This window comes from Drosophila sulfurigaster, chromosome 3, assembly GCF_023558435.1.
Source record: "Drosophila sulfurigaster albostrigata strain 15112-1811.04 chromosome 3, ASM2355843v2, whole genome shotgun sequence".
Lineage (NCBI taxonomy): Eukaryota > Metazoa > Arthropoda > Insecta > Diptera > Drosophilidae > Drosophila > Drosophila sulfurigaster.
Window position 1 is genome coordinate 25948520 of NC_084883.1, and position 18444 is coordinate 25966963.

General features: G+C 36.9%; 1 protein-coding gene and 1 long non-coding RNA gene across 24 annotated transcripts in view; both read left to right on the forward strand.

The window, feature by feature from the left end:
- LOC133841680 (transient receptor potential cation channel trpm) overlaps positions 1-18444 on the forward strand; it is a 60537-nt gene that overhangs the window by 24627 nt on the left and 17466 nt on the right. For 10 of the 23 annotated variants that reach the window (XM_062274337.1, XM_062274336.1, XM_062274346.1 and 7 more), the window contains 13 exons: positions 5492-5574; positions 7692-7854; positions 8120-8260; positions 8392-8464; positions 9839-9998; positions 10204-10340; positions 10578-10734; positions 11433-11580; positions 12513-12699; positions 12827-12983; positions 13205-13306; positions 17812-18004; positions 18089-18278. In XM_062274337.1, the coding sequence (XP_062130321.1) occupies positions 5492-5574; positions 7692-7854; positions 8120-8260; positions 8392-8464; positions 9839-9998; positions 10204-10340; positions 10578-10734; positions 11433-11580; positions 12513-12699; positions 12827-12983; positions 13205-13306; positions 17812-18004; positions 18089-18278 (1891 nt within the window). Of the gene's footprint in view, positions 1-2514; positions 2572-3667; positions 4082-5491; positions 5575-7691; positions 7855-8119; positions 8261-8391; positions 8465-9838; positions 9999-10203; positions 10341-10577; positions 10735-11432; positions 11581-12512; positions 12700-12826; positions 12984-13204; positions 13307-17811; positions 18005-18088; positions 18279-18444 lie in introns of those variants that run through there. The other 13 variants (XM_062274331.1, XM_062274330.1, XM_062274332.1 and 10 more) reach the window with 5 other exon arrangements.
- Positions 14987-15995, forward strand: LOC133843380 (uncharacterized). Its single transcript, XR_009894498.1, has 2 exons — positions 14987-15111; positions 15179-15995. It is a non-coding gene; the product is annotated as an uncharacterized LOC133843380 (long non-coding RNA).

The window sequence follows — 18444 nt, forward strand, 5'->3', positions numbered from 1 at the left end:
CTTCGTTCAGTTCAATAAAATGCAAGCAAAACTTACGTGTGTGGGTGTGTGTGTGTGTGAGAGAGAGAGGCGTGGCAAGGATTCAACTTTATCCTGCGCTGCGTTGCCAAGCAGCCAACAAATTGAATCTGCATTGTGGATTAAAGTTTTTGTTGCGCCAAGCACGAAAAAAAGGCAGACGTTGCAGCTAATTTCCAAAGTGTAATTAAAAATATTTGGTCTAGCATCAACTTTATTTCATATAACTAAAAAAAAACTTTTGGATTTATTTGTTTTGCGGCATAGATTTAATTGGGTTGCAGGTTATTTCTTCTGCGGTTGTTCACCATAAAAAAATTCGTTGATGTCCATCCCCCGCAATAAAATTAATATTCATTGACAAGGCAGGTGGAACTGACAATTTAATTGGCAACCATATTCAAATGAACAAACACGCCTGTGTGTGTGTGTGTGTGTGTATAATAATCATATGAGAATTCAACGAGTCCCAATTGCATTCGCAGTGCAAATGTTCATGAAAATTGTTTCCGTTTTACTATTTGGATGCATTGTGCACATTGGCATAAAATTGCTAATTGGGTTTTTGGCAATTTCCGCAAAAATTCGTGAATTGCAGCGAACATGCGAATAATTCCAGCAATATGCATTTCATAATTCGACAAATAAAGCGTTAATCAACTGTCCATTCGGTTAGTTTTAATATATCCATTATATCACTTTCGATTTCATTCAAGTGCATAATATTTCCAGCTGAACTCACATTCGTTTTCAGCATGTCAGTCGTATAAAAACGTCAATGCTTTTAGTTTAATGGGCATGTCATCGGGGAGCTTTAAAGTAATAATACTTCATGTATGAGAAGGCTTTTCGACAGCGCCGTAAAGTGGACACACTCGATTCCCTATGCGTGTGGGGTATATTAGTTTAATTTCAAATTTAATTACATTTAATGTTTTGTAGCATAAAAGCAAAGTCGAAGCAGTGAAGCGAATGAACGGGGCAACCATCAATTACATCAATATTAGATCAACATTTTGTGTGCAGACAAACTTATTAAACATTTAATGAAATTCCAAATATTGAATTACGTTTTGCCAGTGCTTGTGTGGTTAGTTTGTTTGCGGTGAAACTGTGATATGACCGCAACGATGTGCTTGCCTTGCGGTTACCTAAATGCCCAACTTTGTGTGCGGTGACTAAAAGTCTTTTGCTGACAGAGAGAGCACTCACCTGGTCAACGAGTGAATGTTGCAGTGCAACAGTTTTTATTTTTATTTGTATTTTTTTCTGCGACTGCACTCAGACAAAACCACAGTCGCATTTCATCTGTGGCAATGAAATGTGAACTTGTTGACTGCCTGAGTGGCTTAAGAGGGGGCGGGACTCAGTGTCTGTCTGTCTATGTATGTGTGTGTGCTATGGCACTCCCACACAATTTTAGATTTGATCAACAAGCACATCACGACACCACACCACAGCACAGGACACATGACAAATATTTGTGTGTGTGTGGGAGTTTGTGGTTTTGCATGTTCGAGAGCTACTTTTGTTTTTACAGTTGCGTTGCTTCCAAAAGGCAACTAACATTTTGTAGTGCATACTTTTAGGCTTAGCCGTGGCTAACAGCAATTTCTTAAATTTTACTCTTTAAATTTTCAGACAATTATTACCTTTTACCCAAAAGCGTTCTACAAATCTATATCCATATTTATTTTTATTAAATCAATCAATCATAAAATATATACAGCTACAGTTACAGTTACAGTTACAGCTGCAAAGTGGTCTGGTAGTAAGTCCGTCTCAACGAAATGCATCAGTTAAAAGTTGCCCCTGATCATAATAATACAAACATATAATGCGATACTAATAGAACATAGTAGTATGTGAAACGCTCCCAACTAATTTTACAACAATAATATTTTTCTTCTATTTACAAACATTTGCTTTGCACACAACACAAACAAACACCAAAAATCTCCTCTGAACACACAATAAAACATCGCCTCTTCTACTCAACTCTATATATATATATATGCTCTATATATTCACTACACTTTACTTTCCCTACACGAAAATTGGTTGTTAATTTTGATGACATAATAACACACTTATTACAACTTCTTTATGCATTAATTTTTTGATTACATTATATTTTTTTCCATATGTATTTTTTTTTACACTTTACGCCACCAACAAAAAAAAAAATAAACCACACTCACAAAACGAACATTAAAATTGTGTGAAAACAACTGATGCACTTTTTTGTGTGTTTTCGCTGAATTCAATTACAAAACTACTCTGCGTTAATGCACAAAACTGATTTTGAAATACACGCGATTCAACAACAATTACATTATGATAAACATGCGTGTTACATTCAAAAATATATATATAAAAATAAAATTAATATGTATATGTGTACACACACGCCAAAACTTTTGTATTTAAAACAAAACAAAATTATGAATAATGTCAAACACACACGTAAAAACGTTAAAAAATACAAAAAAAAAGATACCATGGGGACTGAAAAAAATCTGTTGGGGTCTGATAAATATAACTGTGCCCAGGGTAAGCTATCAACGTCCAACGTTCAAACTATAATTTTGCAAATATGCGCAATTAATTAATTGTTTTATGTTGTTCGTTACTCTTGTTGTTATTTTGTTCTTTTGTTTAGCCATTAACACACATTTGTTTATTTGTATCGCATATAATATCAATCAGAAATAAATTCCATTTCATTTCATTTCGCTTAAGGTTTTTGAGTAATGCTTTCGTAAATTTGTGTATATTGTATATTTGTGCCAAAAAACCAAAAATCCAAATGCAATTTGTAATTTTGTTGTGTTGTGTTGTGCTGTTGTTCACTTTTGCATTGAATAATTACTTTCTCAGCATGTTTCTCTGATTGAAATTCTGGTTTTGTAAATATTTTGGCAAAGAGCAAAGGTTGCAATTTAATATTTAAGCACAAGTTTGAGATAGAATATTTTCTTAACTTGAATCTTACTTGAATTGAATTACATGTTTTTTGATTAGCAAAATGCCAAAATTTGATTAGATAATAGTTGTAGTATTATTTTGCAGTAATTAAACTAATGAAATGCTATAGCATTGATTGTCATTTGTGCATTGTGCTATCAATTATGTTGAGCACAAAACGTAGGCAGTCAAGTGGCATGTAATCAAATGCCCATGTGCATTCAGAGAATCATTAATGAGAATGCATTCACAGTTTTGAGCAGCTGAGCAGTTGAGTTGTTTGCCAAGTTGGTTGAAATTTAAATTTGAATCTGCTTTCGCCTTTCGCAAATGGCATTAAATGACCTCCTAAAGGACTCGACGAGATCCGGACACAAGCTAAATTGATTTGTTGCACTCGAGTGCACCGCAGCAAAACTCTCGTCGTACACAGTGCAAAAAGTCGAGGGCGAAAGGAAGGTGTTGTTGAGGTGTTGACGAACAGACCTTTACCTTCAACCGGTTCACACTTGTCGCTCGACTATTTTTAGCTGTGTAACGAGCTTGGCATATCTAATCTTATCGCTTGCTCTCACTCTGTGTCTGCGTCTGTCTCTGTCTCTCCCCTAAATATACGCTTTGAATAACAAGAGGCAAATCTGGCCGGTTAACCGCATCTAACCAGCATCCGATGCGTGTCAGTTGAGATTTGCCAGCCGGTTGCGTTAGAAGTACTTCACTAGATGCCTGAAGAGATGTTGTTGCAATTAAATGCAACTGCTAATTAATTGCATCCCAAAAACTTTGTTGCAAAACAACTCGCATAATGGTTATCGATTCACCAGTTGTGGCACAAAAATATCTGCGCCGCGTCTCGAAAGATTTCTCGACAGTGCGTCGCTATAGCAACACTCCAGGCTCGTTATCCCTGGAAAATTCCACCGCCACCGCCACCGATGGAGGAGCCGAGGATCTGCCCAGCACTCCGCGTGGCATTCGAAAGCGGCAACGGATGCGCAAACGTTCCTCGGTATCGTCGACGCTATCGAAAGTTTTAATACTCAATGTGCGTGATTTGCTGAAGGCGCATGCCAACTGCGAGCCACCAGCAACAGAGGTACTCGAAACTATACTCTGAGTGTTTATTTAGAATCAAGAGTGGTGCAGAAGGAGGAGGAGAAAATCACAGTTGGCTCTTGTGTGCTCCTCAATTGTTTTGCCATGGCAAACTGTTGCATTTTCTACCAACTTTGAGAGCCCTCAAATCGGGCTTAGATTGAGTTTGAGAGAATAGTTTTTCCCTTACTTACTTATTGCGCAAGTTTCGTTTCGTTTCATTTCGTATCGTTTTTTCACTGGCTTCATTTTGTTTTATTTTTGTTATACTTGGGAAGTATTTTGCATGGCTTTGCTTGGTGTTTGTAACTGCGATAATACTTCGTTAAAGTTGATTATACGTAATGTTTCGATTTGATGTTGCAATTTTTTATATTGAAGCCTTAAGCATGTATCCATGGTTATTCAATTGGTTGTAAATGGTAAATACCGATTGCTTAGTTCAACTTTAAAGAAGTTTCTGCTTTATGAAATAAATGTGTAAGCTACAAAAGAAACATTTTATTTGTGGAGGTTCAATTATTATATAAATTTTGTAATTTTGTGTAATATTCGAAATTGGTATTTATTTGTAGTAGAGCGAAAAAAATACTATTTATTAATATATTATTCAGAAGTATTTTTTTTTATTAAAGTATTACCTAGCAATATTGATTGTGTAGATCATTAAAATATACTGTTAATTAAAATATTATTCAGTACTATTTATTCTGTATAACAGTGAAAAATACTGCTTTTTAAAATATTAACAAATAGTATTTATTTTTATAAAATAAAAAAATACTGATGATTAATATAATATCCATGAGTATTTTATATGTGAAACTGCAAAAAATACTGCATATTAAAATATTCAGTACTATTTATTTTGCATAACACCAAAAAAATACTGTTGATTAAAATACTATCTAGTAGTATTTATTTTGTAGAACAGAAAAAAATACTGTTGTTTAAAATACTATCTAAATAAGTTTATAAATTGATCGTTTTCATGTGTATTTTGATTCCTTTTGCAATATATAATTATTTTCTGTAGCACTCTTTAAACCTACAATAGCAATAATAGCAACAACAATGCAGTGGCACACATGAATTCACTCATAAACTGCGACTCTAATGTTTTTCTATACTATTTTGTAGATGATATTATTTCGGTTCCTTGAGTATTTTCCACTCTAGCTGTACTTAAAATATATATATACATACTATGTATGATAAAAAATAATGATAAAGGTCTTTAATGGCAAAAAAAAAGAAAAACGCGATTTAACATTCAAAATGTTTTATGTACATAAAATGTAATTAGCTTTTCGATTTCATTTGTCTTAAACTGAAAACTAATCGATTTATTTCTACCATTTCTTAACGTTTATTTTGTGTTGTCCAAAAAAAAAAACCCAAAAACAAAAAGCATCAGCCCCGAAGTTGGATCGAGACCAATTTTCAGAAACGCGAGTGCATCAAATTCATCCCATGCCCAAAGGACGATACAAAGTAAGTGCCATCCTGCCAAATCCAATTGCATTAATTTACTAATTAAGCCAGTGAAGTGCATCTGATGTGGCCACCCCGTAAAACCGATGGCTTTGCTAGGTTAGCCCCACAACAACATCACAGCATCACAGCAGCTGCAGCCTGGATCAAACTTTTGACCCAGTTTTTTGCGTATCAAACAAGTGAAGAATGAAAAAACACAAAAAAACGAACCCAACGCCTGATGCAGTGAGGCGGCACATCTATTTGCCCCAGTTTTTCGTAGAGAAAGAGGAGCAGCGCGTTGTGTATTTAGTTTCATTTTTGGCGTTGGCATTTTATTGTTTATTATTGTGGCAGGCAGGCAGACAGACGGGCAGGCGGTCGGCATCACCCCGCTGGCGTTGTCACGACGCCGCCTCGCTTACCAATTGAGATAAATGCGTTATAAACTTGGCAGCCTGTCTAACAAGAAACGTCTTCGTCTTCGTCTTCGCTTTTGCCTTCGCCCCTCAGTGTATAAGTTGCCTTAACTTAACTTGGCTTATTTGGGTGAAAGTTTTCAGTTACGTACTATATAACGCATACAGACGCACACGGCTTTATGACGGCTTTATGACTTTCGACTCTCAACTCTCTGCTGACGTTCTTATCAGGCTTTTTGCTACTCAAATATTTGATTTCGGTTAGCAGTTGTTTCAGAGTTTTAACCCGCACTAGCATCAAATAATGTCAACCAGCTGTTGCCTGGGTTGCATGCAACCATTTGAGACCTACATAACTGTGCAACTATTTTGATACATGCCACTCAACAGCAGCAACATCAGTTCTCGCCTTGTTGCCAATTGTTGACTGGCCAAATCCATTAACGCCATGCTCCATAACCATCCTGTTGTTGGCCTCTGCCTTTTGTCTGTGTTTTGCTGCTGACAAAATAAATTACTTTATTTACAAACACTCGCCGAGTGTGCTCGACATTATTCATGGCTTAGTCTCGCCTCAGTGGCGTGATAGGCACGTGTTGCATGTGCCACCAAACAATAGCGAATGTAAGAGGGCATATTTGATGTGGCAGAGGGTTAAGGTTTTGTCTGGCAGAGGCTTGACTTGCTTTGTTTTGATAAGCTGTTGCTCATTAGTTACATTTTAATTCAGCTATCTCAGTTGGAGGAGTAAACATTATGTAAAAACATTTGTAGTTGTTTATTTAACGTACAAGTAGATAGAGTAAATCTCTATAGTTTGTACAAACATTTTAAAGTATAAATAATTAATCCAGCCAAAGTGAAAAATGAGTTGTCAATATGTTGATATTTTAATCTGTTTAATAGATTTGTTTTAAGCCATATTTAACATAACCAGCGATGATCTAGACAAAGTGTTTCCGGTTAAATGACTGCTTTTATGAGGCATCGAATTTTGTTTTATTAAATATTTATGCCGAACATATATTTTGGAAAACAAAGTGAGTGTGAGCTGTGTATTATTTGAAATTTATTGCCATTTGTGGAGGAAAAACGCTTGAGCAAACGCTGGCATGAAAATTCTGTCAGAAGAGAAATACAGACAAGCCCCTTGACAGCGACAAGCACACGCACAACACACACACACACACACACACACACACCTGGAATTGTGACAGGCTTCCACAAAATCAACAACTGAAATGGCAAGAGAGAGAGTAGAATAAAGTCTCTTGCACAACAACGAGCAGCACAAAAGAGACGCACATGCATAAATAAATAACAGTTTATTCGACACGTGAGATTTGCCTGGACATTGATGAGCGTGTGTGTAGGTGTATGCCTGTGCGTGTGCGTGAGAGTGTGTGCGTGTTTACTTACACATATCGCTGGCAGTTAGTCAAGTGTCATTTATACCGTATACGAATGTATGTATATTGACCATAAATCAACACCTCAAACCAAAAAATAGTCAACTAATTTGCCAACAAATATATGTATATCTCTACATTTAATGCTTTAATTTGCAGTAGCTTTATTCAATTATTTTTTATTGATATTTATTGAATTAAGCAGCAAACTGTGCGTTTATTTAATTACACGCCAGATAACGTATAATTGAATAGTCTAAATGCGAATGTGTGTTTCCCCATTTTATGATATTTATCAACACAGATGTTGCTGCGGCCAGGCACAGATCACACATCAGACGATTGCAGGCATCGAGAGCGGTTCGCCAGGTGATTTGTGGCTGCCCACGAAGCACACGCGTCCACAGCCCACAGATGCTTATGGCACCATTGAGTTTCAAGGTGGCGCACATCCAACAAAAGCGCAGGTGAGTTCATTAGTTACAAATGCGAGCTTCGCACTGGTTACTTGGAGGAAAGGTCACTTGCTACTTGCCACGTGCCGCGTGCCCTGACCACGTGCCACATTTAAAGTAAATTTGTTTTAGTGCCTCTCTCTGACTCTCTCTCTGAGTTGGTGTCTCTTGAGCTTGACTTTTTCTAGTCGGCAATAACTTTGACTTTGACTAAGATGCCCCAAAATACTTACACTCTCTGTCTCTCTCTGTGCGTATATATTTTTTGGGAGTTTAGTATGTGCGTCTGTCATTCGATACAAGACCGGAGCTGCTGGTACAGCTATTCACTAAGGAATGGAATCTGGAATTGCCAAAACTTTTGATCACCGTGCAGGGAGGCAAAGCCAACTTTGATTTGCAGGCAAAGCTGAAAAAGGTGAGCGAACTGAAGAAGTCGAAGAAGTATTTTTTTTGCTAGGGGGGAGAAAGTTTTTCGTACCAAGTGTCGTATTTCACACGCTAATTGAATGGCTTTTGGATCTGAAAATGATTTCTTCGCTTTTGCAGGAGATACGCAAAGGACTTTTGAAGGCAGCGAAAACGACAGGCGCTTGGATATTCACCGGCGGTACCAATACGGGTGAGTTTTTCATTTAAGTTTTATGACAGACACTACAAGTTTTATGGCTCAGCATTAACCAGAAACACAAGAGAAAAAAAAAAAAACAAAAACAAGTAGAGACCGTTCAGCTGCCAAAGTTAAATAAGTTTCATAAAAGTAAGCAAATATAATGAAACGCAATGCCCGCAAATACGCAAGTGGGGCACTCAGTTGAAAATTAAATAAATAAAAATCCCAAGCGGAAATCGCGCAGCCAAGTGATTGCACAGTTATTTGCTTCTTTCCTTTCCTTCCTTTTTTCCACTCTCTGTGTGTGTATGTGTATGTGTATGGGAGCACTAACATATTTAAATACCCTAACAAAAGGACATTACTTGGCCACTCCGCAATCTTTAAACAATCATTAAAGTATATTTAATTTGTTAAACTAGCTTATGTATAATTGTGGTTTAATCTATGTAATTAAAGCAAAAATCCTTATAAATATTTGAGCCTTAGAACAATGCTGTGAGGGTATGAAAAAAGACTGCTGTGCCATGGCTTCGTTTTCTTCAAGAATATTGTCCTTTTTTTTGTCGTTTCTCTTTTGTGCTTCGCCTGTTATTACATTTTAGACACGCTCCCAGACTCCCAGACATTCACTTGCCCTCTTGTATAGGCAAGCAAAAAAAATAAACTTAAATGAAAGCGAATGTCAAGGTACTTGGACTTAAAAAAAAAGCACAAAAAACAAGGAAGAGCGTGCTCAACTGTGAGATACCCGCTACAAAAGAGTGCGATATTAAATTATACCATACTAAAGGGTACTAAAATATATATCTTTGGTATATCAATGTACTACTGGAATATCAGAAAAATAAACCTAACTAATCTACCGACAAAATTCCAAAATATACCACAAGCTTTATTTGGTATGTTAATATACCACAGCATTTAAAATAACCCATAGAATAAAATTTTTTTGAGATTATCAGCCAAAGCAATTAAGATGTGAATTCAGCGTTAGTCATATAAAATATATCAATAAATTGAACCAAAAATATACTAAAATATAAACTTTATATAGTATATAGATATACTAACACATTTACAATATACTATAAAATAGAAAACATTCAAGATTATCAATCTAAGCATTTCCAGCTCGAATTCTGTTTCCGTTTTTGGTCATATAAATTTATTAGGAACCATAAAATCTGTAGTTATTCTTGTAAGTACCAAACTCTAGCTTTGAAATTATGTTTTCCATTCGAAACTAGCCACAAAGTTATAATACTCTTCTACTCAATGTGTAGCGGGTATAAAAGAAGCAGAACAAAACTTATTTATTTCGGTCATTGTTGCTGGCACTGAATTGTATTTTTTTTTGCTGTTGTCTTTTTTGGTTTTTAGGCGTCACCAAACAAGTCGGCGATGCGCTGCTCCTGGAGGGACAACAACGCACCGGACGTGTGGTCAGCATCGGTATTGCGCCCTGGGGCATTGTGGAGCGCAATCATGAGCTTCTGGGCCACAATCGTGAAGTGCCCTGCCACAGTATTAGTTCACCGAGGCAAGTGTGTGGTGGCAAAGTGAAACCGCAATCAAAAGAAGTTTTTAATGCATATTTGATGAAGTTAACATTGGAGGGCGAGGCGCACCTGTTGCACTTGCCATGCAAAGTGAACTCACATCAAATATTGATGGCTGTCACTTGATGTGTTGCAATTGCTTGCTTGATTTGATTTTTATATTATATGTACTATGTATGTTTTTAGATCGAAATTGGCTGTGCTCAACAATCGACATGCGTATTTTCTGCTGGTTGATAATGGCACCCAAGCAAAATATGGTGCCGAATTGATTTTGCGACGCAAACTGGAGAAATTCATATCCAATTTAAAGCTACATCCATGTAAGTTGATGGCTTAAAGATGCCGTATTTGTATTCACAAAACATAATGTTTTTGTGTTGGTTTTATTTTTATTATTATCGTTGTTGTACGACGCATTGTTAGCATTTTGATTGGACCAGACAGTTTAGTCCTAATTGACTTTCACCTTTTATTGCACGTTTAACATAATTTATTTATGCCTAAGTACTTATTCGCTTTGCTCTCTCTCTCTCTCTCTCTCTCTCTGTTCTTTGCAGTTACACATTCCAGTACGCCGGTCGTCTGTCTGGTGATTGAGGGCGGTACGAACACGATACGTGCTGTCCTCGAGTACGTAACGGACTCCCCGCCAGTGCCAGTTGTTGTTTGCGATGGCTCTGGCCGTGCGGCCGACCTCCTGGCCTTTGTGCACAAGTAAGTTTAAACGTTTTGTGTGGCCCCATGATTTCCACAGTTTCCGGCCTCAAATGCATTGAATGAAGGCCAGGCTGCGCAGCCTATGAGAAGTAGTAGACAATTTGCTTGACTTATCAACTTAATTAATGAGCGACCGCAGTTTGTATAAAATTTAATTAGGAACGTGTTCTGTTTCATCAGAACGCACGCACAACGCACGTCTGTCTCCTTTGCCATGTCCTTTCCTTATTTAATTTGCGGTGCTGCCGTTGCTCGTTGTTGTTCCTTGATATTGTTATTAGTGGTGCTGTTCCTGCTGCTCTTTACTGAGACTGAGACTGAGGCTCAAAGCTTCAGGCAGTCAAATGCGTCGACAGCGTCGAGTTCATTAAGTACACGACATTTAGCAAATTATTTAAATTCAGTCAGAAAGCAGCCCAGCATTAACAACAACAACAACAAAAACGACATCAAAATGTATCCCACAATATTACGCATACGCAATGTGTAACCCATTGACAATGTGTGTGTTTGTTTGAACAAAAACTTTTTGTGTGTTTTGTTTTGTTTTGTTTACCTTACAATTTTGTGCCTTTGCCTTTCGAACTGCTCTATTTAATTTAATGTGTTTAATTAGACAGCATAATTGTGGCAACATCTGCCACTGTCTCTTTAATATCACAACTGATGTGTCTGTCGTCTCTCCCGGACTTTAGATATGCATCGGATGGCGAGGAGCAACCCGTATTGGAGTCCATGCGAGACTATCTCATCGGCACCATACAGAAGACTTTCGAAGTGGGCCTGGATCAGGCCGAGAAGCTGTATCAGGAGCTTTTGCAATGCACACGCAACAAGAATTTGGTAAGCATCCGGCTCTTGATTAATTATTTGCCAAATTCAAAAGTGTGTAAAAAGGTTTTTAATAGCTTATGATTTTTGGGGAAACAAAAGATGTGATGAAATTGATTTTACTTTCACTTTTTGCAACTAACATCTTAACCCGTAATCTGAGCTCAGCGAAATTCACTAAATTTCTCAATACACTTGACTGAATTCTAAAGGTTGATGACACAGCACAGCAGAGCAGAGTAGCAGCTAAAATGTTATGCAAAAGACTCAGCTTGTTTACATATTGAATAAGCAGCATTAGTTTTGCATTGAAATCATTAATTATGCCAAGAGTACACAAAGAATGTTTGAAAAGCATACACCAGGGATTGCTGTCAAGGACTCGCAGTAGCAGCAATTAAAAGCACATAAAGTACGCGCACACATACACACACATACATACATACATAGGAGAAACTCTTTATAAGTTGAGTTTAAGATTCAAATTGAAATTAGAGGTAAACTTTTCAATCACTTAAGACTTTCACGCGCACAGATTTAAATATTTAATTAGGACTGGTCGTGGATTGGTCGTCTGTCGCTCAGTTAATTGTAAGGTTAACATAGACACCGAGAGCGAGAGAGTACTGAGAAAATAATTAGCCTACAAAATTAAATTGAACGTGTAATGAATTTTAAATCACCTCGCGCAGACATTTAGCTATTTCTAGTCAACAATTTTGACGAATTTCGTTCGTTATTTGGTGTGGCACACAACCAAATAGCATTTCATCGTTATTAAGATTTTAATTGGTTTTCGAAGACGAGGGCAACATCCGTCTCCCCAAATGGTATTCCCTTGGGTCTTTAGCAAACAATATTTTTGCGTACGTAGAGCACAGTTCACATTAAGCGGTACTTAAGGTTTTTTCCTTTGCCCATTATTATTTTTGCTTCACCGGCAGATTACTGTATTCCGCATACAAGAGAAACCCGAAGGCGAGGCACAGGAGCTAGATCAGACCATCTTAACGGCGCTCTTCAAGTCCCAGCATCTCAGTCCACCGGAGCAATTGAGTTTGGCATTGACATGGAATCGTGTGGACATAGCGCGCAGCGAGATATTTGTCTACGGCCAGGAATGGCCAAATGGTAGGCAAAAAAAATTGTACAAAATCCGAAACTCACTTTGGGCTTTCCATTCAGTAGTATCGCATAATTTTGCACAAAATACTCTCTTCAATTATTTTTATTGTAATTTGGCTGCGCATTCCCTTAGGCGCTCTGGATGAGGCAATGATGCAGGCACTCGAACATGATAGAATCGATTTTGTCAAATTACTTTTGGAGAATGGTGTCTCGATGAAGAAATTTTTAACAATACCACGCCTTGAGGAACTCTACAATACAAAACACGGTCCAGCCAATACATTAGGGTGAGTAAATGAAACATCACCGGGGATAAAAAGTAAAAGTAAAAAAAAAACGAGCTCAGCATCGTTTTATCTGCTACCAACTTTTACACAAATATTCTCTACATATATGTGATGTATTTATTTGTGTATGAGTGAGTGGCTTTGTCTGTCTGTTTGTCTGTTTGTTTGTGTATTTGTGTTTTTCTATTTCCTTTCGGCAACCTTTTTGCTTCCAATTGCAGTTACATATTGCGCGATGTGCGTCCGCATATACCCAAGGGCTACATTTACACCCTGCACGACATTGGCCTTGTCATCAATAAACTAATGGGCGGCGCCTATCGGTGAGTACAGTTCATCCCACACACATAAACACCCACACACATGCAGCAACGAACACGTGCTGCGCTCAAAAGTATGCCACGAAAAGGGCAGACAGCGAATTTACTCACTGCTATTTAAATACACTGCACTTGCGGGTACTCTTGATAACTTATCTAGTTTGTGGGCATTGTAGAAATGCAAATACATTATCTAAAATGTTGGAAATAACTGTTAAGTATGATTATTAAATTAAATAGTTTTAGAATGTGCTGCGAATTTATTCAGCTCTTTAATAATATAGTTTGTGAGTTATTACAAATATGTACTTATATTATGTACATTTACTTTATGCAACTGATGATTATTTAAGTAAATTTGTAGAAAGACAGCGAATTTACTTACAACTTTTGAATACACTGCATTTTCGATGTACTCTTGATAACTAATCTCGCTTGTGGACATTAACAAAATGTATTTATATTTATGTAAAGCTCTAAAATGATTTTAAAGTTAAATGTGTACAATAAAATTGTGCCATTTGTGTCATAAAAAAAGTATGTCAATAAAATAAAAATTCTAAAATATGTCAATGCCTGTATGCAAATACCATAATTACAAAATATCTTATAATACAAAAAATTCGAGATTATCAAACAAAGCAACAAAAATGATTTTTAAATGAAATGTGTACAATAGATAGACAGCGAAGCTCTTTAAGATCTGATATAACTATATTTACTGCAGTGAAAACAACTTCATTAAATTTTTTCAGTTATAATTATTATTATAATCTTTTTTGTGTACATTGTTGAAATGACTTTAAGTTATTTATGTTTAGCTGAAATGCTCAAAATTGATTATCAAATTAAATTTGTATAACAGACAGCAAATTTAATCTTATATATTTGTATATGCTGCAGTGTACAAATTATAATTAAATTTAATAGTTTTTCGAATAACCAGCAAATATTCTCAGTGCTATTATTCCACTGCTCTCTCACAAACCAATCTAGTTAGTGTGCATTATTTTAAACATTTATTCATTGCATTGCAAAAATAAGATAATCAAATTAAATTGTCTTAGCTTGTTTGCAATAAACAACACTAAGAGTGCATATTTGTATTGTGATGTTAGGAAAATAAATCGCATTAAAACTTGAAGTTTTGCGAGACTTTTTTATTAGAGCAACAAACATTATAATAAGCAATAAAAACTTGAATTTTCAGCAGACACTTTTTATGGTATAAACGATTATAAAAGAACCAATTTTTAATAGACACACAGTTTTCATTAAAAAGTTGAGAATTTAGTTATTCGTTTTATGGTATAAACGATTATTAAAGAAAACATTTAAAATGGAAAGATTTGCATAAAAGTCTTTAACTTTTAATATGCAATTTTATAGTTCTGGATGTTATTATTAAAAACTTGCATTTTTGGTAGGAAATGAAAGGATTCTATTACATTTTTGTGCAATTAAATCGAGCTCGTTTACATTTCTTGTTACCTAAATGTAGCCGTAATTCTATGAAGCGCAACCAGCTACACATTTTATGATAAAATGTCAGCAGCATTCACTCATTGTGGCTGCTCTTCTTCATCTAAACCACAATGGGCTGGTACTAAACTTTAGCATCTCAGCAACAGAAGGTGAAACATTAGAAGAGTAAAAAGTTTTGTGTTTTTTTTTTGGTTGTCAGAAACATTTTTGTGAAAGGTTAGCAAAATGAGCTGAGAGCTGAAGCTCGTAAATTCCAAGAGGAAAACATTCAAAAACAGAGCGAGCGACAAACTCGACATCAAAGTGGTGGTGATCATCTTTTGGTAAAGTACAATATAAAAACGCTTGGCAATTAAAAGTAACGGTAACAGAATTACCCCAAATGGTCAGTGGGAGGTCAGCTGAGTCCAACAGCAGCAGCAGAAGCAGAAGCAGACTGTGGGCGGCAATCCTTTAAAAGGAGGAGGGACTGTGCAAATTAGTTTATCACTGCAACGCTTTCAGTTTATGTCTGTGTTTTTAACTTTGGCCCAACCATAAAAATTGTTGCCAAAAGTCTGAGTGCCGCACGTGGGCGAGAACGTGGCCTGGTTATGTCATGGACTTGACTCTTTCCTCTCTCCCTTCCTCTGCTTGCCTCTGCGTTGGTGTGGCATGCCGCCTTTAACTTATTGCCGGATTAAATTTGATGCGCTCGACACGACACCGTCGTCGTCGTCGTCGTCGTCGTTGTCGTGGTGGAAAATTTGTATATGAAAATGTAATCAGTTTGCACAAGTTGTTGCTCTTCTTGTGTGCGCTTGTCTTGGGCAAACAAGTGAAAAAAGCACGCGGTTCAAAAAGTCAAAAGACTCTGCACAGAGAAAAAAAAAGGACCCTCGCCAGCAGAAAAGGCGTCTGTAATTATGCCACATTATCATTTTGGCCAGCGAAGCGAATAACGTTGCGGCTTTAATTTAGTTACCGCGGCTTTTGCGGCCGCTTTGTACCCAGCTTAGATATCTTTAAATATTATTCTCCCGCTTGGCAGCTGCAAATTGTCTAAAGTTCCATGTATCAATTGACGAAATTTAATTAAATTTTCAAGCTGCTCAATATTTCAGTTTACACACAATGTAAATTGTACAAGAACGGCAACAAGTGATGTGAATAAATTTGCCGAAACTAACTAAATAAATTGCCTACTGCTTTTGGCACTTTCGTTTAACTGCTTTTGCCCTTTTTTTTTGTCTGCATGAGGCCTACGGCTTGATATTCTCATTGATGTTATTCAGCTAGACAAACTACTTAATTTAATGTTACTCCAATGCTCTTTGTCCTTTGCCCGATTGTGTATGTGTGTGTGTGTGAATATTCCTTGTGGAACTGCGAGTGGGTGCAAAAGCTTCAATCAAAGGTCGCACAAGTTATCTGACAAATGGCCATCTAAACGATGTTCACTGTCTGCAAAATCGGCATCGAAGCTGCTGTTGTTTAGATTAAATTACGGTTCTTGCTTTTTTGGTCTTTTCTCGGTTCGCTGCCTTACTTACCGACAACTACCTTCGATGTTGTTTATTTGGTGTATTTGTTTGTCATTCCCCATTCTCTTGTTGTTGTTATCGTTGCTGTTGGCTCAAAGCAATAAGAATTGTTCTTGTTTTTGGGCAACTGCTGCCTGTTGTTGGATGCCATTGTCTAGACATTTTCAATGCTGTCGTCAGCAACAGGCAACAGGCAAAAGGCAGTGAAACCTGGCTCTAAAGAGCTGCCAATTTGTGCGTAATTAAAAGCGTTCAACTTTTTGATTTGCCTTGGCATAAAATTTGAATTGATTTGCCAACGGGCCAACTCAATTGTCGCACGTTTATGTGTCATAAATTATTTACGGCAATTGTTTCATTCTTTTGTTTTTATTCTTTTCTTTTCCCCTTGGAAAGCTCCATTTAATTGCGCTCTCGTTAAACACAAGCAACAACATCAACAACAACAGCTGCTTAAGAGCAAAACGATTTATTTGACTTGAGTAAAATAAAATATCCGTTTGCAGACATAATAAATAAATTTCAGGTCATAAAATAGTCTATTAATTGGACTGCTGCAATTTGCAAATTGAAAACGATAGATAGCAAACACTTTTAAATTCTTTTCAAACAGCTGTTGGAAATTTCGCTAGTGACGAAGCAACAAAAATATTCACAAACACTGGATGAAAATCACTTAAGCCGCTTCGGCCTGCTAGAGAGCACAACAAACAGAAAATATGATAAACGGCAGAGGCAAAAGAGCACGAATAAATGCTGCGCGGAAAAAGCTTAGCAAATAAATAAAGAACAAAAATTTAAATGAAAATAAAAAACAGGAAAGTGTGCTCGACTGTGAGATACCCGCTATCCATTTGCAATAAAACGATATTTCTCAAGTATACCTCAAATACTAAAATACACCGAATCCTAAACTTTGTATATAGATATTATACCAAAATTAAAATATAGTATTTTAATCTGATCGCAATACAATTTTCAGGAATCATAAATACTGTATCACTGAATCATAATTACTTAGCTAAACTCTAGCTTAAAATTAAGTGTAATATTCGATATGTTTGAAATAAACTTGATCTCCATTACATTACAAGTGCTGTAGAAAAATTAAATCTCTATCTATTAGAGTCTCTGAAATCTAGGCGTTCTTACAGTCAGGCAGACAGACGGAAATGACAATATCGTCCCCGCTGTTGACGATAATCAAGATTATATTTTATAGTGTCCTTTTGCCTGTTAAACAAAGTTTCCAGGCGGCTCAAAGTTATAACATAATACCTTGCTACCGGGTATAAAAAATAAAAACAGCGAAAAACAGACGGATTTCTCTGCTAGCCGTCTTATGATTATTTGATTTGCCTAAATGCAAATTTTTTTGGCAGTAATAAAATTGCTTTACTTTGTGGCGGCATAATAAACCAGTCAGTCAGTCAGTCATTCAGTCAGTGAGTCCGACAGTTAGACAGTCATTTTATTCAACATTCTCGTTACGCATTGCAGATCCTATTACACGCGCCGCAAATTTCGTCCAATCTATGCGAAGGTGATGAACAGCTATGCAAATGCTTGTCGCAAGTCCTCGACGTATCAATATCAACGCTATGCGGGTGCCAATTCGCTTAGCCTGGTCACAGGACTTTTGCCATTCACCACCGAAATGGCTCTCTTCGAGTTTCCATTCAACGAGCTGCTGGTGAGTGAGATATTTTTGTTGTAATAAATCGCGCACGATTTTCTGGCCAATTCCAAGTAAGCTCACTCTTACCACTCGTTATAGATCTGGGCAGTGCTAACAAAGCGTCAGCAAATGGCGCTGCTGATGTGGACACATGGCGAGGAGGCGTTGGCCAAATCGCTGGTTGCCTGCAAGCTGTACAAAGCGATGGCTCACGAGGCGGCCGAGGATGATTTGGACACCGAAATCTATGAGGAGTTGCGTTCATATGCAAAAGAGTTTGAGAGCAAAGGTGAGTGGAGTGTGATGCAATTTAATTTGGCTGATGGCACTAGAAGTTCGTTCGTCATTCGCTTCCCCAACTAATTAATGAGTTCTTCTTCTGCTGACCTTTTGCGGTTAACTAATTGCCTTTTGGGATGTCGTTTTGCGGTTGTCGTTTTGGTTGTGTGTTGTGG